The sequence below is a fragment of the Artibeus jamaicensis genome, unplaced genomic scaffold (genome assembly GCF_021234435.1).
Source record: "Artibeus jamaicensis isolate MK-2021 breed Jamaican fruit bat unplaced genomic scaffold, CSHL_Jam_final contig_559, whole genome shotgun sequence".
NCBI classification, from domain to species: Eukaryota; Metazoa; Chordata; class Mammalia; order Chiroptera; family Phyllostomidae; genus Artibeus; species Artibeus jamaicensis.
Genome location: NW_026521887.1, coordinates 7140677 through 7167558, shown reverse-complemented (window position 1 = coordinate 7167558; position 26882 = coordinate 7140677). Strand labels below are relative to the sequence as shown.

The 26882-nt window shown below is 36.7% G+C and overlaps 1 protein-coding gene across 3 annotated transcripts; it reads right to left on the bottom strand.

Annotated features, from left to right (window-relative positions):
• Positions 1–1882: 1882 nt before the first annotated feature.
• Positions 1883–24433, bottom strand: SLC10A2 (solute carrier family 10 member 2). Of its 3 annotated transcripts, none has more exons than XM_037150069.2 (7): positions 24224–24433; positions 22171–22300; positions 15262–15380; positions 10745–10833; positions 9535–9710; positions 6589–6746; positions 1883–4005 (listed from the first exon to the last, which is right to left on the bottom strand). In XM_037150069.2, exons 1-7 carry the CDS (start codon positions 24285–24287, stop codon positions 3878–3880), a joined length of 864 nt encoding a protein of 287 aa, XP_037005964.2. In that variant the 5' UTR covers positions 24288–24433; the 3' UTR covers positions 1883–3877. The 3 variants fall into 3 exon arrangements, with proteins under 3 accessions (XP_037005964.2, XP_037005965.2, XP_037005963.2); XM_037150070.2 differs by having other exon boundaries at positions 22171–22259; XM_037150068.2 differs by lacking the exon at positions 24224–24433 and having other exon boundaries at positions 22171–22722.
• Between the last annotated feature and the right edge of the window lie 2449 nt (positions 24434–26882).

Genomic DNA, 26882 nt, shown 5'->3' with positions numbered 1-26882 from the left:
AAAAAACAAACAAACAAACAAACAAAAACAAAAAAAAGACTATCAGCTGATTTCTCAAGAGAAACCTTGCAGTCAAGAAAGGACTGGAAAGAAGTATTCCAAGTCATGAAAGGCAAGGACCCACATCCAAGATTACTCTATCAGCAAAGCTTTCATTTAGAATGGGAGGGCAGATAAAGTGCTTCCCAAATAAGGTCATGTTAAAGGAGTTGATCACCAAGCCCTTATTATATAAAATGTTAAAGGAACTTATGTAAGAAAAAGGTGATAAAAATTGTGAACAATAAAATGACAACAAATTCACAACTATCAACAACTGAACCTAAAAACAAAATAAGCAAACAAGTACAACAGGAACAGAATCACAGAAATGGAGATCACATGGAGGGTCTATCAGTGGGGAGGGGAATGGGGGCAAATGTCAGGAAATAGGAAGCATAAATGGTAGGTACAAAATAGACAGGGGGAGGTTACTAATAATGTGGGAAATGGAGAAGCCAGAGAACTTATATATACAACCTGTGGACATGAACTAAAATGGGGGAATGGTGGTGGGAGTGGGGTTTGCTGGGTGTAGGGGAGTAAATGGGGAGAAAAAAGGGATAACTGTGGTAGCATAATCAATAAAATATATTTAAAAATAAAAAAATAAAATTTTGATCATAAGAAATAAAAAGAAGTGGGAAAGGAAAAATCAAGGCAATTAAATTTTTTTAAGTAGGATAATTTGGGGAATGTATACATATGAAAGTTGAAGAAATGGAAATGTATTCCCTATCTGGCCTATCTGGCCTGCATAGCTCTTAGACAACTTTAGTAAATTCCAGTAGTATCCATACTACAGTTTGAAGACTTTTGTTCTAATGTGTTTAAAAAAATTTTTATTTATTTATCTTTAGAGGGGAAGGGAAGGAGAGAGAGAGAGAGAGAAATATCAGTGTATGGTTGTTCCTCATGTGTCCCCTTCCGGGAACTTGCCTGCAACCCAGGTATGTGTCCTGACTGGGAATTGAACCATAATCCTTTGCTTCACAGGCCTGTGCTCAATCCACTGAGCTACACCAGCCAGGACCTAATGTGGTTTTTTGAAGGGATAGCCTTGAGAGGCAATATGATGTGAAATATTACAAGGAAAATAAGCTGTTTCATGCTGGAAATGTTTCCTAGATGGAAAACTAAGTGATGTCTTTGAGTAATCAAATGAAGTTCATAACCTGAATTTCTTCAAGTCTTGTCGATGAGAAATTTTAATGCACTGGCACCTTAACTGAAGTTTCTCCCTTTATATACTCTTTATAGGAGGTCGTGGTAGTCTTATTATTAAATATACATACTTTTATTAGTATTTTAAATCAGCTATCATCATCACATGATGATGTGTTTTTCTTTGAGCAATTCTCCCTAGTATGGTTTTCTTAGGGGCAATCATAATCTATCAGTGTGAGATCTAATTATTTGAGTATTGAATTTTTAAAATTTTATCATCACCTGAGGATATTTTTTCCAATGCTTTTGGAGAGAGTGTGGTGGATAGGAGAGAGCAAAACATCAAAACAAGAGAGAAACATTGATTGGTTGCCTCCTGTATACACCTGAACTAGGGACAGCAATCAGACCTACAACCTATGTATGTGCCCTCCCTGGGAATCAAACCCACAAACTTTCGGTGACAGGATCTGGCTCCAACCAACTGAGCCACATTGGCCAGGGCTAGAGTGTTTAATCGAGTTTCTTTTTAGTACTTTTCAGAGAACAATTTACTACTTGAGAAACTTCACCTTATTTATACTCTACAATTGAATAGCAAAGAAATGTTGACATTTGTCACAAAGACTCAAATAGACAAAACTTTACAAAAATTAGTTTCATTTATTCAAGCCTTTCGAATAAAATATTCATTTAATATAATACAGAAACAATAAAATACATAATTTATTCAGCTTTTCAAAGTCATTTAAAAATACAGAACTGTCATTTTAAAAAGCTCAGCTATTTTTCTTCCCTGTAGCACATTAGGAAAAAAAGAAAACAGAAACCACAAGACATCACATCATGTAAGAAAACGAAGTTCTGTTTCACTCACATATCTTGATCAGCAGGGAGGAAAAACCTGCTTGCTGCAGCTGCGAGTATCCCGGCCCTTGACTTTGGGCATGTGGGAATTATGATATGAATTCATAGTGCGTCTTTAGTGCACCTGTCTTGTCACCTATTTGATGAAGAAAGTATAGGAAGTATTTTGCAAAAGACTGAAAGTCTTCCTTTTGCACCGTTGGAATCATGTTCTTTAACTTTCTCTAATAAGAAAATGTGCACCATCTTTTCCCTAATATCTTTAATAGAAGTCCCTAAGTCCATTGCAGTATATTTGTCTAGTGATAGAAAAATATATGGGTATTATTAACTTGTAAATATGAATCTTATATAAAAAAGGTATAAATGTTACAACATTGCAAAGCAGCATCCTTACACCTCCTAAAAGCTAAATTAAGAGTTGATATTCATGTTTCTGTAATGCCAAAGTGCACCAGCAGATCTGAACTCACATTATCTAAATGCAAAAGGCCCTTTGGAGCCAAAACATTTGAAAGGGAGTCAATGAGGCAGAAAAAAAGTCCAAAAAGAAAATGGAACTAAAACACTGTGAACTGAGTTATGTGCCTGCATCTTGCTACAGAATGAGGGAAATTAAATTAGACACTATAATTGAGAACCCAACATTCAGCCAGTTGTTTTCCTGTTGCCATAAGACCCTGTTGCTATTGAAAAAATCCACTTGCTTCCTCTTACTACACCTACTTACAGCCTTCAAGGAACTCACTTGACAATGAATGCCCTTCCTACTTATGGGACCAAGGCCTGTTCTCTTTTTTTCTCAAATACTGTTTAATATTCATTTCCTCCATGCCTCTCTGACTTCATTCCTCTCATTGTTATTTACTTTTGCATATCTACTAGACTCTTGTCATGAATTTCAAGTGTGTTTTTGTTATTTGTGCTTTCCCATGTATTAGCTGTTATCTCCCATTGAATTGAATTCACCCACTGGAGTAGCAGTGTTTCTTCCAATACTTCTACTGTCTTTGTGATTCTTGCCACGTCCTTGCTCCATGATGCCTACTGTAGGGCTTCATAGAAAACAAATAGCTGCCATAATAGCCAATGTGAACCTGCCTTATGGCAGGCAAACCTTGAGAAATTCCTCTCCAGGGCTTTAAGAACACTTTGCTAAATTCAAGCCATTTTTTAAAAAGAAAAAAGTCTAGTGGGTATATAATATGAGTGATGAGCACAGTCATGATTCTAATTTGGTTACTAGATTCTATTTAGTAACTTTTCTCTTATTTTTGCTTTTGGATTGTAACTTAGAGAAGTGACAATTTCTGCATTTTTGAACACAGGACATCAGATATTTGTCCATGTTACACTACAAAGTTATATAAATAGGTTGCAACATTTTCAAAAGAATATGTCAATGAGAGACATTAATTTTAATATTTTTAACAGTTGTAAATACTGGAGAAAATTTTAATCACTTTAATAACAATTCAGTGGATCTATTTTTCATTGCTCTCATCTCTAAGCAATGAAATTCTGGATAAGTTCTGTTCAGGAATTTTGGCAGGTTTAGTCTGAGGTCTGAGGATATTTTTGGCATATTTTAAGACAAAAATATTTATATACATATAAACATTTGTCACATTAAAGATTTGGACCACCATTTCTGGTACCCAAAACAATAAATATATGGATTCAATTGGAATTTAAGAAATCACTTCAATTTTTTCCTGCCAAATCTTCCATTAAAACAAATAATTAAATATTGTTATAGCTGAAGCATGTTCCTTAGAATTCTTCTTTTTTGTCCACTTGTTGTCTACTTTTCATGTGGTTGAAATCCTTCATTCACCTTACAGAGTGATGACTCGGAGACTGTTTCATTGTTTTTGCTCTCTAGAAATTCCTCATTGTTTTTTCCACAACATTTCTTATATGTAAAGTAAACTAGAAAAAATACACAAGAGGTTAAGCAAATTTTGTAATAATTAGCTGCAAACTTTGAACAGTGATTATAAGCTATGGTCCAAAAAGCAGTTTGAACATTCTGTAGGCTGGAGGCCTTAGTACTTAGAGAAAGCAATCACCATTCCTAGTTCCATGAACATTCATGGTTAGAGGAATGACTGTACTTCAGGAAGACCTAGCATACAACTGTACAGAATACTTGATCCCATGACTTATGCAGGTGGTATTCATCAACAGCAACAGTAGCAAACATTTATTCCATACCTATCACCTCCCTGTTAATGTGCAGTCAACAATTATTTTACATGCTAAGGGGTGATATCTAGGACTGTGGTCTAATAGTCTATGTGGGAGAACTTGAGCTGGAATAACACTCCTATCTCTCCCGGCCTTCATTAATTCCTTCTCATTAGGAGGGGATGGGGTGGGGTGCGGTGGCTGATTAGTAATCATGATGCCTTCCTCTGGTACATGGAGCTGCTAGTTTCTGGTGGCAGCTATTTTCAGCATATTTTTGAGATCAGCTCACCTGGACAGGCAACCCTGAAAAGGGACACCTGTAGTTTACCTGTGTATATGTGTGTTGTGTGCATATCTGTAAGGCAGTGGAAGGGGGCGGTATTAACAAGCCCCCTTGGTTGCAGTTTTGAGTTATATTTTCTAATTGTTTTGTTTGTAATAAAAGTGCTATTTTGCTATCTAAGTATCTGATTTTTTTCTATCTCTTAATTGGTTCTAAAGTTCACAGAGGAAGAGAAGGTTTTATTTATCCTCAAATTCCAGTACTTGACCCTTAAAATTGGTATAATGATATTGTCTACCTCACAGGGCAGTTGTGAACATTAAGTGGGATAAAATAATAAAGTGGCTAGCATGGCCCTGTGGGAATAGTGAGTGCTCAGAAAATATTAACTATCACAGCTGAGAGAGACAATGTCTTTCTTCAAAGTTCTTAATATACCAAGATCAATATCTCCTTGGGCTGGTCCCTGCACTTCTAGTAATCTTTTAGACTTGAAGCCACTGAATTATTGAACCTATTGAATTGAGTTTGTGGTTAATTGAAAATCCCAACATTTTTATTATAAACACTTTTGAACTGAAATGCCCTCAGTTTATATGTACCAAATTAGCCATTGATTTTATTTAACCAAACTGTTTATTGCTTTCTTTCTCCCCTTCATCACTTTCTCCCTCCTTTCCTTTTCTTGTTTTAAAAATAGATTTCTAATCTTTTTACCAAAATGCACTTCCAAGTATTATGTATGCTTAAAAAGATGACTTTCTTGTTTTCAAAGCCAATGTGTGGATTCAATTGGAATTAAAATTTTACTGCTAAAATTGGGAAAGTATGAGACTTATACTTGTGCCTGCCTCATCATTCCTTCATTTATCCATTAATTCTTTTTGAGTTGGTTATTCAACTAGTAGATCTACTTAATTGGCCTATCAACCAATCTACTTTCTCTGGCTTGTCTAGTAGACAAGCTAATTATTTGGAAAGTCTTAAGATGTACCAAAAGGGTATATCTGTATCACACAAGAAAAGTCTCCTGCATTGTTGATAAATCAGAGAAGGCTTCCAGTGGTTCCAGTGAGTCCTAAACTAGAAAGGTAAACTATGCTTTGAGAATGACATGCAAGATAGTGGTACAGAAAATGATTAGCACCCACAGGCAAGTTGAATACCTATTAGAGTAAAAATGTAAAACTGAGTCTAAGCAAAATTCTATTTCCAGGCATTTTATAACTTAACATTCACATCATTTCTGTTCTTTGTCGTCACTATATAATCTGGGTTAGAATGCCTTGTAGCTTAAAACAGCAGTTTCTGTATTTTTTTTAAAAGTGGAATATAAAAACATAGGTTAAACATCATCAGTCTTTGGAAAACAAAATGTAGAAAAAAGTTTCAATAAAGTGAAGGCAAGCAGGTGACAGGGGCTAATGTATGAAAGCTATATGCTACATAAAAGTAAAATTAAAAATCAGGTTAGCTATCCCTAGTATTTAAAATAAAGAATACATTTGCTTCAACTGTTTCAATTATGTAGGCATTTAAAGTACATATACACACACCTGCATAGCTATTTCCCAATATAACTTATCCTGCTAAATATCTTTTTATATCATTTTCTCTGATAAATATCCTACATTTGTGAATCATATCAACACAATGTTTTGAAAAAAAAAAGCGACCTTCCGGGCCAGGATTCCTGGAAGCAAGGAGGAAGGCACACAATGATATGGTGCTAGCAGGTCAGTGTGCCTCCCTAACTACTGAGGGAAAGAAAGTCAATGGAGAGAATCGATCTCCACTACTTTACACTTAAAAATAATCTTTACTAAAACCTTTTGGTAAAATTACAATAATTTCATCAGCAGTTGGGAAGTCACAATAATATTATCGGTGACTTTTCCCACCCATTTTTTTTTCGCTGCCAGAAACAGGCAATTATTTAACTCATTGCCAGAAAAAGGTTGTTAATAAAAAGCCATATTAGTAAGTCTAGGATTTCTGAAAAAACATCATAATGAAATGTGATTAGTATTATTCCTTACTTCCTAAGAAGACTGCTCCAAAGGCAAGCTGGAAAATGCTGTAGATAAGTGGGAAGGTGAAGACCTGAGTAAGCTCCTCATAGGTGAAGGAGAGCTGGACTACGGTTGAGCACAGCTGAGTGTTCTGCATTCCTGTTTCCAAAGCAATTGTTCGGCACCTGAAGAAAATGTTAAGAAAAAATATGTTTTTATTATTTTTTGTTTTGTTTTGCTGTGCTTTATTATTGTATTACTTTAAAAGCAGATACAAGGTCTGTCCAGAAAAAGTCCAGCCATTGTTAATATAATGAGAACAGTTTGTGCAACATTGATGTAACCTGTCAGCCAAGGAGAGTGGACTGGAATGTGCATGTGTGAACAATGATGACTAGTCAGTGGGGGCAGTAGATGCTGTTGAGTGAGCATGTGTACTGTGTGGCTGTTGCATTAAAAAATGACTGAGCAAGTAGAGTAATGAATATGCAACAAATTTTGCATTAAGCTTGAATATTCCCCCCTGGAAACTATTTGAATGAGTCAGAAGGCCACAGCTATGAGCAACTGGTGATTGGTGGCACCAACACAACAATGTGCCCACTTGTGTATCAGGTCTTGTGCAGGGTTTTTTTGCAAAATGTGAAATCACCCAAGTGACTCAACCCAGGATTGTTGCACTGAAACTTCTGGCTTTCCCTAAAACTAAAAAGGGAGCAAGGGGCGGGGGAGGCTGGGATGTGAAAAATAGACAAAAAACTGTACTTGAAAAATAACTAAATAAAATTAATTATAAAAAAAAATAAAATCACATTTGACAGGGAAGAGATTTCAGACTGTCAATTAGATTCAAGAAAATATGAAGAAGCAGCAGATGGCCATTGGGAGAATGATGTGAGGTCCCAAGGTGCCTACTTTGAAGGGGACTGAGGTGTCATTGTCTTACATACAGTGTTTCTTATACCTTCAATAAATGTCTCTATTTTTCATATTACATGGCTGGATACTTTTTGGAAAGACTTCATATAGTCTGGAAAGACTTCATATAGTGAGAACAAGTACATATATGTGTGTGTATATGTAATATATGTAGGTATTCTTTTAATATATATACAACATATAATTTTGTTTATATAGAATAAGTATATAACATATATAATATTATAAAAATAAATATTTTCTCTACATACTAAAACACATATGTACATAGATCAATTCTTGACCTAGTCATTTTTTATGATCATTATGATGGATATTAAATTATATACAACTCTATATAAGTTAAAAAGTAATATGGAAGCAAAAGTCATAGTTATTGTTTTTTCCTTTTTACATTTAAGAAAAAAATAAAACCATAGAGACTATAACATCTTTTTGTCCAGGGAAACAATTAATACCAGATAGTTTATTTTGCTCCCTGAGTGGTAAAATATACCTATATCTATATATCTTCTATACCTATATGTATATATGTGCATAGAGAATATTTATTTATATTTAATATATCATATAACATCTAGTAATAAGTAATATATTTAATATAGATAGACATATATGTTAAACAAATATATTACATTAAAAGCAAGCATATATAAATTAAAATATATATGTAAAAGGAGCAGCTCATTTATCTCAGTGTTCCATGAATGTCAGAGGGGGTTCATTTCACTCTGTTCCATTAGAGGAAGCAGTCAAGATAGAGTATTTGTTGTTCGAAATTTTTATTTTTTGCCCTCAACCTAAGACACTTTTTATTGCTTTTAGAGAAGAGGAAGGGAGAAAGAAACATTAATGTGAGAAACATCAATCCATTGTCTCCTGCATGTGCCCCAACTGGACGTCAAACCACAACCCCCGTATGTGCCCCAATGAACCCTCAAACCTTCAGTTTATGGGGAAACACTCCTACCAACTGAGTCATAACAGTTAGGGCTATTTTTGTTTTAATCATTAAATCTTGATAAAAAAATTTTCAAGGCAGTTTTTCCAGACCCTATTCTACAGAATAGAAAGTCAAAGAAAGAATAAATGCCTGGTCCAAGGTCTCACAGTTGGTAAGTGGTCAGTAGGAGTGCAAACCCAGTTGATCAGACTCATGTCACACTCTTTCCACTGTTCAGGGCTCCTCATCTCTTTCCAAACCTCACCTACATACTGGCATTTTCCTCTGCCTATTGACTTAGAATGGGCTAGTCAGAGAGGAAATGTTTTCACTCAATATCAAACCCACAAATGCTAAACTCCATTCTAATAGCACCTTTGGATAATGTGTTCATCCTGTTGCTGGCTGGAGGAACCCTCATGTATTTTATAAGGCCAAGCTCTGTGCTATTGTTGATGTTACTTTGCTTGGAGAATAAGGACAAAGATAGTGGAAGAGCTCAAACTGCATTATATAGGGTATGGTCCAAAAGAATTTCAGCAAAAGAGAGACAGTATTTTCTTTCTTGGACACTTACATAATTTAGGGAAAAATGACATTTAGAAATAGGATAAATGTTATTACAATTGGAAGATTTTGAATTTGTCATCATTATTTATTTACAGTTGTTATGGATTGAATTGTATCCTCCCAGATGTGATCTCACTTAGAAATAGGGTCATTGCAGGTATAATTAGTTAAGACAAGGTGATTAGAGTATATCCTAATCCACTATGACTGGTGTCTTTATAAAAGGGAGAAATTTGGATTTAGAGACACACATTGAGGGAAGACAATGTGAAAAGAAATGGGAGAAGATAGCAATCTACAAGCCAAGGAGAAAGGCCTGGGACAGATTCTTCTTCACATCCCTCAGAAACCAGTGCTGCTACACACTGGTTTTGGACTTCTAGCCTCCAGAACTATAAGACAATACATTTCTGTTGTGTAGGAGAACCCATTTGGGATACTTTGTTACAGCAGCATTCACAAAATAATACGATAGCTATTACAGAAAAAAATTTCCAGTCAGCTTTATCAAAATACCATACCTGTGCCAGGGCTGACCAGCTATCCTAGCCAGCAAAAACCCTAGAAAGTAACCAGCTGCAGGATATATTGTTCCTACAATCCACAATTTGGGAACTATGATCCAGGCAGATTGGTATAGTATTCCTCCAACCACAGCTATGAGCACGATAAGGACTGCACCTGTGATGGACCCAATCTGGAAGAAAGACACAAACAAACCCAATAACTGTGATAATGAAGTTTCCTCTCAGTATATTCCTCATCTGATGGCCACAGTGAGCCCACCAGAAACACATGCTTGTCTCATGTTTTAATTTTTAGGAAAATAACAGGACATATAACCTCCATGTTAGAGTAGCCTAAAGAAGATATTCTAGCTTGCAAATTTTTCCTGTCAGAGAGGAAGAAAACCCACTCAATAAAACCCAGGAGACCTGGCTCCCAGATTCCACATCTACTCTCCCTGTTTTGATAAATCTTGAACCCTATCTGAATTTTCTTGATCTATAATTGAGGATAAAATCTTGTCCTGGCCACCTTTTATGACTGTCACAATAATGAGAAAATGGATATAAAACTCCATAAATACTGGGGGGAAAAGCCACTGCTGTTATTGTTTTCTCCTTTTCACATTAAAAAATTAGATTTTAGAACTATTTTTTTGTCCAGAGAATATCAACTAAGTCATTTCTCCCTAATCAGTGGAATATGAGTATGTCTCTATCTGTTTATATATATATATATGTGTGTGTCATCGGTGTTTATAGCAACTTTACCATATCTGTATCATCTAGCTAGAGTATACTTAGTGAAGTGAAATGAATGGTTATAGATTATTATATGTACCACCTACTAATTACCTGGTACTGAGTTAACCATAAAGATATAGGGATAAGAAAAATATGATCTATTTTTAAGACCATTGTGTACATATATTTTATAATACAAACCCACAAAGGAGAGATAAATGTTGTGGGAGAACAGAGTAGAGTAAAACCAAGATGTGATGTGTGAGTTGGGCATCTCAAAGGGTAAATTGAAAGTTTTACTGAGTTTGAGTGGGGAAGGGCATCCTAGAAGAATGGCCTGCATGTCTAATAACTTCAAGTAACACTCCCTCCAGAATTAGATTTATGCTATGATGAGAAAACCAATGTAGTAGCTGGAAAGACCTATTGAACTCAAATTGTGGTGCAGTTGACTGTTCAGCCTATGGCATGGACTACTTACCTTAAGTATGATCTTGGCCTTCTGGGGCCATTTGTGATTAACAAACATTCCAACGGAAACAGGAACAACAAGAGCAATCAAAGATGTACCTAAAATTGACAGAAGAGCAATTTGATCAATAGGACACAGCACAAGTAAAGAAGAAAATGAAAGAGTAAACAGCTTGAAGAAAGGTTTAGGTAATGTATCAGTCCTTCTCAGATACACAAAAGAGAATAAAAACAAACAAACTTTCTTTTTTTATACACATCAGTAAATAATTTAATATTATTGGAAAGAATCAATAATATCAATATAAATCCTTTCCCTAAATCCTAGGTTAATTTTTTAGAGTTTCTTATACTGCCAATCACTATATTTTAGTTTCAGTGTGTCAGAATCTTGACTTAGTTTGTGTTTGGATCTTTATATTCTGGGCATATAAAGATCCAAACACAAACTAAATTTATGTGTGTATGTTTTCTTGGAGAGACATAAATGATATTTTATATCTGTCTGTTACTTCATGGTATAGATATAAAAGAAAAAGTTTGAACTTCTCCAGAATTTTGGTGGGCTAATGACTTCTAGTTAAGACTGACTCAAATCTAAAGCAGAGAGGTGAGAGAATAGGTTCAAAAGCATGCTTCAAATTTTCTGCAAGGTAATATATTTGGTAATATCTCAAGTAATTATAATTGTTTGCAGGAATGTGCTCACCCAGCCAGATAAAAGGGTCATACTTCAATTTCACCTTATTAAATTTACTGCTGTTCTTGTGAAATATGGTTTGTTTCTCCACATTTAACACTTATTTGTCCAATAACTGCTCATGGGCTGTTTTTTTAAACATCCTTTTAAATCAGTAAGAGAAAGTGAAATTGAATAATGAAATTCTGAAAGCACATGTTACTTAGTATTAGAGCACATTGAATTAGGACTGGAAAACAGATTCTAGAATCCAAGTCTATAATTTTGCATTTAAAATAAATATACTACTGATAAAAACCACATATTTTTGTAGCCTTCTGGTGGCTAAGGGCACCAAGAGCAAAAAAAAAAAAAGATGGTGAAGAGTCATCAGGAGAAAATGATGGAACAATGAATATGTAGAAGGTCATTTATAGATATCCTGACCTGTAAGAGCCCTCAGAAAAATCTCCATTGAGTAACCTTACATCCTGATACTTTGGGAGGAAACGTCCTCTTCTGGATCTCCAGACTTTTCCCTAAATTGTGTGAAGTGATTGTACTGTGGTAGCTTAAATCTAGGTGCAAATACTGTGCATGGAATGTGTGTGGTTAGGTTTTGGTAATATTTTTTTTATGTGTTAGATCTGTGAAAAGGCAGCCCACTTCCATGTTTGGCTGCTCTTGCTAAGAGGCTATATCTCTTTGGGACAGCCAGGGACTACTGAGTAAATAGGCAAGCAGAACCATCTGCCGAAATCCATGGCAGATTTCCTCTCCTCACCATATTAAGCCAGATAAATTTTTTCCAGGACTTCAAGTTGACTGGGAAAGACACTCTTTACCCTTCACACTCAGAGTGTGTGGTTCCTCCCTAGTGAGGTGAGTTGTTCTAACTCTTTACTTCCCAGTGTGCTAGAGATCCTGTTTTTTTCTTGCCTCAGGCTCTGTTTGTTTTTCTTATTCTTCATATGCCTGTGTTTTCTGTCAAATGCTTGTCTATTCATATGTTTATAGTTATACTCTTTGAATCATAACTTGGTCTTTAATGAAGTTTACAAATGTTATAAACTAAATGTTTATAGTTATACTCTGAATCATAACTTGGTCTTAAATGTTTACAAATGTTATAAACAATATGTTTTATATAATATTTTTATACTGCTATACTTGTGATTTTTTACTGGGTGCCCTATATTTAAATCATTGGTGAAATGTTTTTTGTATTTCTAAGGAGGAAAGAAAGGAAGAAGAAGAAAAGAGAATGAGAGAGAATGGTGAATGGCATCATGTGGTGGAACTTGTAGCCAGATAATCTTGGAGCTGAACCTTATTCAGAAACTGAGAACTATGCAACTCAATTAAGCCCTCTGAGCCTGGGTTTCCCTGTTTGTGAAATTGGTAAAATTATGTTTCTCTTACAGTGTTGTTGTGAGAATTAAGTGGAGAAATAGATATATAGTTGTGGTACTGGACACTCTCAAATGTAGGGTAAAGAGTAGTAGAACAGCCCTGGATGGTGTAGCTCAGTGGGTTGAATGTGGGCTGCAAAGCAAACGGTTGCCGCTTCGATTCCCAGTCAGGGCATGTGCTTGGGTTGCAGGCCACACATTGACATTTCTCTCCCTCTCTATCTCCGTCCTTCCTCTCCCTCTGAAAATAAATAAATAAAATCTTTTAAAAAAGAGTAGTAGAACAACTTGCTGCAGTGGGATTTCAGAGGGACCAGGTGTAAAGCTGCATCCTCCTCCACCCAGGTGTCATCATCTGAAAGAGCTCAGCTGTGTTTATTGACTCCTCAGAGCATGGTGAACACTTGTATAGAACCTATGCCAAACAGTCCTGCCCACAGAGCAGAGTAGAGAGCAGACCAGGGGCCTATTTCCAGCTCCCTGGTAATCTTGGACAAATTAAAGTTACCTTGAACCTCAATTTCCTCATCTAAAAAGTAGTGATGACTTCTTTTGAAGAAATTAAGTTGTTTGTTTTATACATTAAAGGATTAAGAAACCAATAGCAAGAAGGTTAGGTTGGAAAAAGGCTTAGGCAGAATGGAGAGTAAGTTGAGTTAATATTTTGTTTTTCAAACTCTCATTTAAATGTTTTTTATCTTTTTAATATCTTTTATTTACTTTCTTTTTTGCCTTTTATTTCTTTGATTACCTCTTCTTCCATTCCTAATTACTCTTTCTCACTTTCTCTTCCTTTCAAAATTTATTCACTTTAAAGGATGTGATATGTTGTTCACATCATAGTTACAATTACTCATATTATAAGTGAATAAGGCATTATAATGCCTTATATTACAAGGCATTTTCCAGGAGGAAATGCATACCAACAGAATATTTTAAGTCTTAAATATTTTTCTTAAGTAACAAATAATACGGAATTAAAGCTCTCCATTCCACAGACAGGTTCTTTGAGAGGCCTACAATGTATAACATTCAAGCAAACTACATTTCTTAACTCTAAGGAAAGTGCCATCAAAGGGAACAGGGAGAGTGCTCAGCAGCATGAACATAGGTAGGTGGTTATGTGGGGTCATCGGAAAGCTTGTTTGCAGTAGGAGATTATGTTTGATATGAAGGAGTTCCCAAAGGAAGCAGGAGGAGTTCAGTAGAAGGGCCTTGACCAGGGAAATCCCATACTGAACATGGTGTGTCAAGGAGGACCACTTAAAATTTTCTAATTAATTAATTAACTAACTAATTAATTAATTAAATTTGGGGGGTCTGCTGGGGTGGGGAGAGAGAAGGGATTGTTTGAAAATATTGCAATATAGTTGTCCACAATTAGTATTTCCAAAGTTCATTCTAAATCAGTTGTTTAGACCCTGAATAATGTTTTACCCCAGAAAACAATTTTCCTTAGAAATGGAAGGGATTTTTGGGAGCCATCCATTCCAGCTTCCCATGTCAATAGAAATGCCTTTTACAAACATTCTGCTGAGTTATTATTTAGCCTTTGCTTACATGCTCCTTTCAATGGGACACCTACATACCTCTCTGAGGTAGCTCATCAGGGTGACATTGGTCTCCAAGGTCAGATGAAAACAGACTACTTATCATGTAATGTACCTAGTAACTGGTACTGATGTGCTATTTTCCCTACATCTCATCCTTGATATGATAGTTCTATGGGAAATGTCTGGTTCTGACAGAACAGGAATCATCTTGTTCTTGACACCATGTTACACTAACAACTTAGTCTTCCACCATTATTTATTGTCCCAGAAATAAAAAAGAGCTCCATTGGAGTGGGGGTGAATATCTGGGAGTTGAAATGAGTGGAGACAGAGTTATAACTGGCAAATTTGATTTCCTGGGCATCAGTGCCAGACTGTGCCAGTAAATTAACTTTTGAATCAAGATGTGGATCACAGTTAAATGTTATAAACAATATGTTTTATATAATATTTTTATACTGCTATACTTGTGATTATTTACTGGGTGCCCTATATTTAAATCATTGGTGAAATGTTTTTTGTATTTCTTCAGTCTAAGTGTCTGGGAGCAAATTCTTGTCCTTATGAACTAGTTGCACTGTGGGTTAATGGTGCCAGGGGTCCAGACAGCTGTGCCAGGGGACCCTTTAAGTTGGCCCATCTCCTTGATTATTTCAATGGAGGAAAAACAGGCTCTCTCAGGGTCTCAAGGTTTGGAATTTAGATTCTGCCAACTCAAATTCAAATTCCAGATTCGCTTGTAATGAAATCCTAATTGGGTACAAGCTGAGGCTGGTGCAAGAGATAAATACTAGCTGGGTCTAAGCTTGGCCTGCGAATGTAGCCAGGGATAGGCAGAGAGTAAAATAATAATATTCAGAAATCTTGCAGAGGAATGACTTACCTATGTTACTATAAGGAATTACGATCATCCCAGAGTCGACCCACATTTTGGTATAGATTAAGAGGCACAGTGGCATCATTCCCAGGGCCAATAGCGTGGAGCATGCAGTCATGCTGATGCTGAAAAGAAAGAGGCAGGTTGATATGTTCACTTGAGTTTTCTAGGGGAGAGGTTGTTTCATTTTCCAGTTCATGTTTAGAAAGTCCTACAAAAAACTGTCTCAACCAGCAGCACCATCTAGTCTGATGGACAGAAATATACATGCACCCCAATTTGTGCAGGGTTCAGCCTCAGGCAAAATGGTGAGATCTGTATTTGGTATCTTCCTACCTTATCTTGTGCCATCCCTCCCTCCCTGTTGCTTCTCAAAAATTAGAGAATATATTTAACAGTCATTTAAACTCATTATTAAACAAGATCCAACATGCTTGGATATGCCTCCCTTTGAACTTTCAATGAGAGAACAGTAAACAGATTTGTACACAAGAGACATCAGGGACTTCACCATGTCTGTCTGTGTTGGAACGAGATGGGCCTCTCTGGGTCCTTAGAGGAGAATTCATGTCCAAGAGAGGAAGCTTCAGTGTATTTCTTTAAAGAAACAAATTATTGACCAAAATGTTCATGTCTTGAGAAAAGAAGAGAGGTTAACTCCATGCCCCCCCCCAAAAAAAAACATTTAAGCAGGCAAGGTAGGCCTGGATTCTGTTTCTGCTAAGAAATTACCAAGTGTGTAGTCAGAAGAACCAGGATCTGGTTCCTGGTTCTTCTGCCAAAAGCATCTATGTTTTAGTGGTAGACTTGGTTAAGTGAGTGGATTTTGACTTTTGACATAGAAAGATTAATATGGAATGGTATTATTTCCATACTGTGACAGTAGATAGAAGAGAGGTTTTTGGGTAATGAGTATTCCTGCTTCCATTAAAGTACCCTGAATACAAGGATACATTCTTTGCTCAAAGACCAGAGCCTTAAAATAGTTAGGCCAGACATTAAGGCACTGCCTGGGTTGGAAGCAGGCATGGCCACTTAGTATATGACTTTGGATATTTTACTTTAAGTTAATTATCTTTGCCCATTTTCTCATCTGTAATATGAAGATCATAATCACTGACACCTCATAGATTAGAGGACTGACTGAGCTAGTGAGTCCAATACTGAGAATAATGCAAGGTGCTCATTAAAAGCTAGTTGATGTTATCATACATCTGGCCATAATGTGTACTAAATTGCAGCATAATTCCAAATCAGGAAATTAGAAAAATTTTCCTGAAAGTCTCTTTCTTCAATAGCTATAGCATTGAAACAAGCAGGTAATTTTGTAAAGGTGTTATATATAAACTTGAAGGAAGATGCAAGTTACGTGCACCACCTGCCTCCTCCCCAGAAATAACAACAAAACAACTATTTCACACAGTGCTAAGAAAAACAACTGCAGGTAAAAAAATTCATTTCAGTGCATCCAACTTAGCAAAGTTTTGGCAAAATAAAGGACACAAACAGTGTTTATCGGGGGGCTTAACTTTCCTAATCATCATTTTTTAATAAAAACAAGAAATGACCTCACTTAAAATGTGTTTTGAACAATTTAGGAAAAAATACTTGTCTTAGAAGAGCTAAAGCAGTGTAACAACAGTCAATGCTAGAGTATATGTAAACCACTTCTAAGAAGTTCAGTTGATTATGGTGACAGGCTAATTTAACTTATATACAAAATAAGATGTTAAGGCAGTGTTCTACAGCACAGTAAAGTAATTTCTTAAAAATTACACTTTGTTCTACTTAAAATTACAATACTGGAATTTGCGAAAGATTTTCCCCTCCTTACTTTTCTCAATTTCTATGCCATTCTCTTTTTACTCTTTTATTTTTTAAATAAATGAGAATAGATTTAAAGTTATCCCATAATTAAATTATTTTTATTCCACAGCATCTTATAGGTTTTCTTGAGTGGAGTGGATGAGAAAGTGGTGGTGGAGAAAGGCAGTATTCATTACCTGGATCATAGTGAAGAGAAGCCTGAGAATTTTTTGCTTTAAACTATGAGAAAAAATTTAGAAGGAATTCTGTTTTCTCTTTTGTTTTTATTTGAAGTTTCCTTATGAAAATTTCAATTCTGAGTTATTGCTAAGACAATTTATGAAGTGGTATTATGGTTTTGAGTTTGGCATGAGCAGTTTCTTAAAGGCCACAGGAAGTATAAGACAGGAACTGGAAAAGGAATGGTTTAGCTTTCCTGGACATCTTGACAGTGAGGTGCTGCTAAGAGGCAAGAGAATAGGTGACTAGAAGTCAGTGTTGTTTGAAGTAATAAGAGAACACCATCAAACCACTCAAAATTAGGTGAAAATTCACAGATAAATAATTTTAAGAAGCAATGTTGGGGAACTCATTAGTAAAAGAAAAAATAATTTTATATGAAAGAAATTTGAAGTCCTATAAAGAGCATAGTTGCCAGTAATGGAAATACCACCATGAATTTATATTAAATGAGAGAAAATGTAAGGGGAAAAGAAAAGCTCTTGTTTTTAAGTCTTGGCTTTAGGTCTATTTATTACCAGAAAGAATTACTTTACCTTTTGGAAATAAAAGCAATGAATGTTGAGGAATTTGCTGAGGTCAGTGATAAGAAATGCAAAAGATTTTAATCATATTAAAAGTGAAACACCAAGTTTAAATATTAAAAGGAGTGTGTATGGGTAATGCTAGAAAGTGTAGATATGGTAGAAAAGTAATGCTGAAGAAAGGATAAGAGTCTGGACAGAGACCAGTGGATAGATCTAGATTTGAGTTCTGACTGCGATGGGACTGAATATGTGACCTTGGTCAAGGTTATGAACCTTACTTTTATCATCTATGACAGGCCTTAGATAATAGTACTGGCCTCAGAGGATTATTGTGGGGATTAAATACACCAATACATTTAGAGTACTTGCACTGTATGTGCCCAATAAGCATTAGCTAGTAAAATAAAAATAGATGGTACATGAGAGAAACAAAACTTGGTTACTTTGAGAAAAAAAATCAAAGTGTTGGTTAGTTCTTAAGAGGAGCTGACAGTTAAATTTGTGATAAACTGAGGGGTCAGGGATCTTGAACAACTATAATAATAGGAAGATGGACAATGTAACAATAGATGTGGTAAGAAAATCTAGAAACTATTGACCATAGAAAATAATAAAAGGGAATGTCGAAAGTGCGCAGCAGTGGAAAATTTGGGGGAAACTGAAGAAAGGATATGAACTTGAGACGGAAAAGTCCTTGTGTGGTATGGCTGATGCCATTGCTAAGAAAGGAGAGATTCAAAAATGGAGAATTTCTGGGGGGGTGAAGCAGACACAAGAAAGTGAGATGCCTCTGTGGCCCCTGAACTATGGGCCTAAAACTCAGCAGATACACCTGAAAATGTCACTTTCATTTTTCCCTGCAAAAATTTCTGCATAAGGTGCCCATTGCACAGGTACAATAGATGAAAGTACCTGTGCACTGATCAAATAGAACTTTCTAGGCTGGATTAGAGGAGGAGTTAGAGAAGGAGTTGAAATATCATGTGCTATATTTCAATGAGCAAGGATTCAGTGAGCAAGGTCTGTTATTCCATTTTTTGTGTATATTTTGTTGTTGTTGTATGTCTTCCTCCCTCCTTTCTTTCCTTCCCTCTTTCCTTCCTTCCTTTTTTTCTTCCTTCCTCTCTCTCTCTCTTTTATCACTAAAGATTTCAATGTGCAATGGTTTCCCAGGTTTGGAAGAGATGATGGGGTGAGGAAAGATGATCTCGTTTCTTCTCCCAGGAACCATATCTGGGAAAGTTAAAGCCAGGTGCAATTGTTTTACTTGCACTGTGTTAGATTTAGGGTATCTGTTCAACTAGTTATACCTGTTGCTATAAACAATCATATGACTACCATTGCTAGAGTTCAAATGGAAATGAAGAAGGTAAAGTTCCAAGAAGATCAAATTAGAAATATAAATGGTAGATAGTAGTGCATTTACACAAATTATCAGGAGACTTTAATTATCTAGTGCTCACTTCAGAAGATTGAAAAGTGTTGGAAAATTGTTTCCCAATAGCAGACATATTACTCTCTTAATGGGATTTAAAGAAATAATTGAACAGTTTTCCCCTAACATATGCAATGTATAATGTCATCATTTTACATGGCAACATAACTTAACCTCTTTGTAATGATTATGGGTCATTGTGATAAACAGTATTAGCTCTCCTAAAATATGTGTCTTGTGGATGATTATATTTGTTCCTAAAGTAAGAAATGCAGAGACTAGTACTGTGGTGGCTGAGTTATCCTCTTTACTCTGGAGGCATTTTGTTTTTTTCTCTTAAGATCAGATTTTCAGGGCGACTTGCTGCTCTGGGACTCAGGCCTGCCTTGCTAGCTTTCCCTCCCCTTTTATGTTTCTCATCCTCTGGGCTGGGAAATAGCACCATAGAGTGTTAGAATTAGGAGAATAAGTAGGTCCTGTGTGAGAAGTGTTTATGAGATTAAGTAGAATTTATTTTGGGTGTGCAGTGTCTTCTATTGGGTCTTGTTTGAGGTCTAGATAGATGAAATTGCTGGAGAGGTTGCTATTGGCTTGGAGACATATTGGTGTTATTTTGAAGACAAAGGGGGTCTGTGGGGTGCACAGTTTTTAGAATGAAAATTAAAATTTTTTGTGCTATCCCTCCTGTTATAGGACTTATTTTGTCTTGCTGAAGAATAAGTTTTCAAATTCTGCTTTTGGTTGTTATTTCTTAATATTATTGTTTGTTACAGGAAGTATTATGAAGTGTAGACAAGATTATATAATCATCTCAAGAGAAATAAGATTTCCTAAAAACCACAGAAAAGTGTAACTTGAAGCTTTAAACTTAGGGTGTTAGAGTTTGGACTAGTAGAAGAGAACCTGTTTCAAGAGCCAAACAACTCAGCACCACAAATACCTTTATATCTTACAAAATAACTAAATGTGTGGCATCATGTTGAAGTATAACACTCTTTAATTTTGTTAAATAGTTACAAGTATAGCTGACCCTTGAACAACTGTTAGGTTTAGGGACACAGATTCCACACGCCACTGTACAAGAGAAAATCCATGTGTCACTTTTGACTCCCTCAAAAGGCTTACTAATAATTGGAAGCTAACTACTGTTGACCAGGACTCTCACCAATAGCATACTCAATTAACATATATTCTGTATGTTATAAGTATTATATACTGTATTCTTACAACAAAGTAAGCTAAAGAAAAAATGTTATTAAGAAAATCATAAAGAGCTCTGACTGGTATGGTTCAGTGGATTGAGCACTAGCCTGCAAACCAAAAGGTTGCTGGTTTGATGCCCAGTCAGGGCACATGCCTGGGTTTCAGGCTAGGTCCCCAGCTTGGGGCAGAGACAACCAAATGATGTTTCTCTCCCTCTCTTTCTCCCTCCCTTTCCCTTTCTCTAAAAATAAACAAATAAAATTCTTAAAAAATGAAAATCATAAGGAAGAGAAAATACATTTACAATATTTATTGAAAAAAATCCACATGACCTGCATAGTTCAAACCCATACTATTCAAGGGTCAATGAGAGTTATGTCAAAGCTGTTTAGTGGAAATCAAAGCCGCATTTCAATTTAGTTTACTCTCATCAAGGAGCTTTTAGAATTATCAACTCTGTGTGCCCATATGCAGGTCAAACTAAGTTAAAGTCTAAAAAGACATTATTGCTATATGGTGGCTCATAAATCAACTAAATCTGAACAGCACTAGCCATCCTTTGTTCTTTACAGGACTTACCTTAGGGGAAAAATGTATTGTAAGGAAGATACAGTATTTTCCTATGTGAAAAATATGTTCTGTGAAGGTATATAATTTCCATGGTTTTTCTAAAGCTCATGGTGAAATTAGCACCAGCCATGTAGTGGCTGCCTCCCAATCACTCACTAGGCACTGGATCAACCTAGAATAGTTTACATTTTGCAATGGTTACATTTCTACACTTGAGCTTCCTTCTTCTTAGTATAGAATCTGGTGATTGAGCTGATTGCCTACTATACTGTGTTTAATAACATATTGGTGTTATTAAAGATACATATTACATATATATATCTGACTGGTTTGCAGAAATGCATACTTGTTACAGGAAAAGAGGAATTGCAAGGTAAGAAAAAAGACATTTGTCCATTTAACTTCCAGCATTAAAATTCTCAGTCTCATCATATTAATGTTTGTCGTATTTCTATTACTTCTTTTTTTCCCTAATGCTAGTTCAGCCAAGCATAGGATGAACTGGGAAAATATTGCAATGTAGCTTACTCTCTGGGAAGAAGAGAAACAATTTTCTGTTTATTTTATAGTTAAGATAAGCATAATTTTTAAAAAAGAAGCTGCTGTAGTTTTCTTTCTTTTAATACCAGTAGAAGAGAAGCAAATGGGCAAATTGTTTCTTAGTCTTTATGCCAAGAAAAAGCTCATCCAAAGAATTAGCTGTTTTTGGTGGAGTTTGCTGTACCATTATAGGCTCTAATGTTTAATGAACAATTCCGTTTCATAATTGCACTTAGAATAACTCATCACCACATAGTAGTTGGCTGTTTTCTTTCTAATACCAGAGAGGAAAACTTTCTGAACTGCAGCTTGTGGTGCTTGGAAAAGATTTTTTTTAACTTCGAATCTTTCCCAAAGATAAACATCAGTTATCCAATTCCCTTTTAACTGAGTTAGATTAAACACACACACACAAACACAAAATATAACCCACAAATTCTAATATGTAATCTCAGCTATGCATTTATTCCCTTCTGTTTAATTTCCCAGTTGTAGCCTCATTCAGTGGCAGAACAGATGGATGTTCACAATCCCATAGGCTTCTGAAAGATTAATTCAATGTGAAAGCAATATATGAAGATTTAGATATCTTACCTCAGGTCCATGTCGCCATCAACCCAATAGGCCAAAATATTGGATGCAGTTCCTCCGGGACAACATCCCATGATCAGCACTACTATGGCCTGGATGGGAAGGATGTCAAAGGCCACCGACAGGATGAATCCTACAAGGGGCATGATTCCAAACTGGCAGAGGAAGCCAATGCATATGCCCCATGGCCGCTTTATGTGCCCCAGGAAATTCTTTATTTCCACATTGCAACCCATGGAGAACATCACCAAAGCCAGTAGAATGGTCAAGACGGTACTCAGGACCACACTTAGAATGGTGTTGAAATTGCTGACAGTTGCCACACAGGATGAACCATTGCAAACTGTTGCAGTGGCCAAACAGCTTGTTGAATTATTCATTGCTGGCTTTTGGCTCAAATGGTCAAAGAAATCCACAGAAGCACCAATCTTCCACTTGTCACTAGCTAAGTAGTGCCTACTGCAATCAAGTGAAACTTTTAAACCCTTTCTAAACCTGTCATTTGATGTCTCTTTTAAAAGCCACCTCAGAGAGGCAATAAAGAACAATAAATGCTTGTATGTCAGTTTCGAGAGGTAACATTACAACACAGTACCATATTATGAATCATAAAAATCCTGCCAAATTATTGGTCCAGACAGAGAATTATAATTAATCATTTATTGACATGGTAATGAACCGTGCCATATAAAAAGATCTTTGTTAATGTTTAATGCTGGGAAAGTTTGTTAAATAATTTCAGTTAAACAACACTGGGTTATTACAGAATATTGAGAACATTAGAGGGGTTAAGCCATAGGGAATCATGTTATTTACTCATGTCCTTTAAGTTAAGGAGGGGCATGTCCTGAAAAGTCAAGTACCCTGTGGAAAGGTAAATTGCAAAACTGTGTCAGACCCTGAACTGAAACCTCCAAATTTCTTCCTCCAGTAGTTTTCTTACTGTATCAATGCTATTGGTTTGTAGTGTTCATAAAGTGTATGTAAGTTCGAGAAACATGTGGGAGAATAGAATGTTTTCATACAGTCTGATGGGAGGGCAGCTGAGCAGGAGAGCCACCCTCAGTTCCTCACCTACCTAATTATGTATGAGTTGCCATAGTAACAAAGTGCTTTATAGATGGTGACAACACAATTATTTAGAGGAATGAACTTCAGAGGATTAGTGACAAGTGCTCTTTGTGCTTGGAGTCAGGTATTGAAATTAGAAATTTCTTTTTGGAAAGGGGAGGCAGTTGGGGGTTACAAGGGAAGTTGATTTTTGTAAATGTCCAATAGTCAACTTCATTGTGGGCAGAACACTGCACTTGGTGTACAGAGAAGATAAAAAAGAAGTAGAGGGGAAACTATGTCCTATTCTTTATGATATAATCATTTAGTCAGGATTCAACGTAAGAATAAAATTGAATATTTTGATCATTATTCACAAGTTATAGGACAAATTCTAATTTATTATTCACTTTAATCATGTTAAATTAAGTAACATTAGCATCCTTATTTTACAGATGAGGACTTGAGGTTGAGGAAATGAAGTATTTTATTCAAGGTTACTCAGCTGATAACGGAAAATACTGAAACTCAGTTTGGCTTGGTGGAGATTTAGAGAAATACTTTAGAATAGAGTTTCTCAAAACTCAGTGTGCACACAAATCCCCTGTGGGTCTTGTTAAAATGCAGGTTTTGATTCTGGAAGTCTGGGGTGGGCCCTAGATGTTTGCATTCTGACAAGTCAGAGTTGAGGGTGATAATACTAATTCAGGGACCACACTTCAAATATCAAGGCATTAGAATACCGGTGTCAGGGTGATGACAACTATCCAAGCTGGTAAAAATTGAATTTACTTACATGTGAAAGCAGAATTTACAGAGAAACTCAATATGGAAAATAAACCTTTTGCATAACTTGAGTAGACATTAGCTATTGGCAGTGGGGTGGGCCACTAAGCAGAGACACGGATGGAGTCAAATGTCCCAGCTGCTGGGGGCCTAAAGGATGATATCCCTTTAATCTGGGATTGATCTGCTGGGAAAACCCTGAACAGTGATTCACACTCACCTTTGGTGCATTTCCCGTCCCAGGAGTGCTCTTTCTCAGCTGTCGCCTCTGCCTTATCTTGCATGGGAGGGCTGCCATTAGCTCCGCCTGGCTGACTGCCAGTTCCTAGAAGATCCTTCTGTCTCTCCCATCACCCTTTCTACTCCCACAGCTATATGATTAGCTAGATAATTCTCAGAAGGGCTCCCCTCCCACTGCTGGTTGTGGAATGACTTGGCCCTGCCCTGCTGGCCCCCTTCCAGCATCTCTTGGGACTGACCTCTGGCCTACTTCTTGGCTTTGGTGCTAGCTGACCTTGGGTCAATGAGTCACAAGTGCCCCCTGCTGCTGCATCTGGGTACTGTCAATGCTGACTCTTTTCCCCAAAGCTTGAATGAGGCTGAGAGCAGAACTGCAGAATCCAGAGCCTGACATGTCTGTGGTGTTGATCAACTTTCAAAGCAGCTGCCCTGCTTCAACCTCAGATACTACTTACAGCCCAAAAGCTGGTCCAACGCCGATCCACAGACCAGGTCACATTTGCAAAAAGAAATTTGAGTCTTGTATGTTGGAGGGAGCAATTCGGATTTTTTTCAGGATGAGCTTTAGGTTCCAGCTGTAGTTGGAGTTGCCAGGTGAAATTCTACTTAGCCTTTTATCCACACTGCTGGAAGCAGTGAGGAGAAAGTGAAGAGAGCAGATAGCATGTTCAGAACAAAGTTCTCCTCAAATTTCAGACCACTGTCTTGCTAAGGAGATTTGAGCCTCCCAGGGGCTGAATGTTTGCATATAGACACCTTGCAAATGAGCAGTATGTTTGATTAGACAGGGTGCTACAATTCTGCTTAAAAATGTGCCAATGTATTTCTAATTTTTGCATTGTTTTTACATAAATTTGCACATTAGGCTCGAGAGGTCTATATGAAAGTATTAGAGTGGTTCACAATTAACTAGTACCATTAAGTTCAACTGCATGAAAAGTCAGGCATCAGACCAAGATAAATGAAAAACATCTGAATATGTTAAAACCATTCTCTTCATTTACAACACAGAATCAGGGAACAGATGCACACCTGAGTGGGCCATCAGGAGGTTGGGGCTTGATTTCCATTGTCATCTTTCTTAACCTTTTCTGCTCAGTTTCTCCATACACTGGATTCAGGGACAGGCCATCTACAAGAATTCTTTTTGGTTTCTGTGTATCACATTGGAGAACTAAGGGCTTAATAGCTTTACAAAGTGTTTTTCCTAAAGCTCAGATGATAAAAGAAGAGTTTTCTGTTTCCTATTGTGTTTCATTGGTTATTGCTCTGTTGAGGTCAGCAGTCATTTGTGATTTCAGTGATTTTGCTTGACAATTCCTTGTGACTGAAATGGTTTCCTTCTCTCCTCTTTCCTATTCCTTGAACTTTTATGGAACCTGAAAGTCCCACAACTAGAGTTATTATTTGAAGTCTTCACTGACCCTCTTTAAGGCAGATACCTTGGGGAGAATGGCCCATGAATGACTAACTGTCCATTCATCTATCTGAGTGGTGTTAGAGAAGGCAGCAAATATTGGAGAGAGAACAGTAGTGTTCAAAGAAGGGATTAAATTTACTGAGTGCAAAAAACACTGGACTTGGAATCAGAAGATATGCATTCTAGGTCCATTTCATTTGAAAGTACTGCACCAACTGTTAAGGGTTTTATGAATAAATATGAAGCCTCAAAAAGTCTGGAGGATGGTATAACCACTTTGAAAAACTATTAGAGCTAAATATATATATGCACTATGACCTAGTCATTCTAATCCTATGTAAAAATCTGAACAAATCCGTAAATTGAGTGTCCAGACAGATTCAAACTAGAATGGCTATAGTATTAAAGGAAAATGGCATCAGTTATTAGACCTCGGTCATTGAGTTTGGCTAAGAAAAGAACTTAGAGCTAAGAAACTCAAATACAAAAAAGGAGTTTATTTGGAAAGTCACAGGGGTAGAAGAAGTGAGCCATGGAAGAAGTGAGTAAGCTGGGCTGTGTGGACTCAGGAAACAAGCTACAGAGGTGAAAGTAGGGCCCATAGAGCTTAAGAGAGAAAAAGCAAAGAAAACTAGCCTGGGGAAAGGAGAGGGAGAAAGGCACAAGTGTGCTCCAGAGAGACCCTGCCTGGGGAAAGAAGTGGGTAGGGAAAGGTGCAGGTATGAGATGAAAGAGGGAGAGAGAGAGAGAGAGTGCACTATTGAGTACTGGGTTTTTTTGTCTTAAGGGCTTTTATCTAGAGGTCTCAGTGGAGGATCTCAATAGATTGATTATTCATCAGTGCTCCAGGTGTGTCTCCTCAGGGTCATGGTCTCCACTGGTCAGCACCAGGGCAGAGGATCATTAATTATCACAATCAACAATGTCAGCCCACTTTGGTTTTGCTGCTTCTCTGGGTCTAGAGCTGAAACACAACCAAGGCCTAAATGCCATCTTTAGTTTGACCAAAACTCTGTGACCAAGAAACCCAGGGGCTTTGTTCCCAAGATTATTTGATGTGTGTCAGAACCTCATTTCCCTGAGGGCTTAATGCTTAAGTGAGTGGTTATGAAAGGGCTGGTATGGGAGATGTATGAGGCTCTTCTCTGGCCCCCTGTTCCTCCTCTAAGGGGGTCTACTACATGACTAGTGACATGCCAGGGGAAGAAAGGTCGGTCAG

Excerpts from the sequence above, each read along its gene's own strand:
- SLC10A2 (XM_037150068.2), bottom strand. The coding sequence starts at position 22,547 with ATGAATAATTCAACAAGCTGTTTGGCCACTGCAACAGTTTGCAATGGT. Across the intron at positions 15,381-22,170 it reads GATGGCGACATGGACCTGAG|CATCAGCATGACTGCATGCT; the intron begins GTAAGATATCTA and ends CTTTCTTTTCAG. Across the intron at positions 4,006-6,588 it reads TGGAGCAGTCTTCTTAGGAA|TTTACTTTACATATAAGAAA; the intron begins GTAAGGAATAAT and ends TATTTTTTCTAG.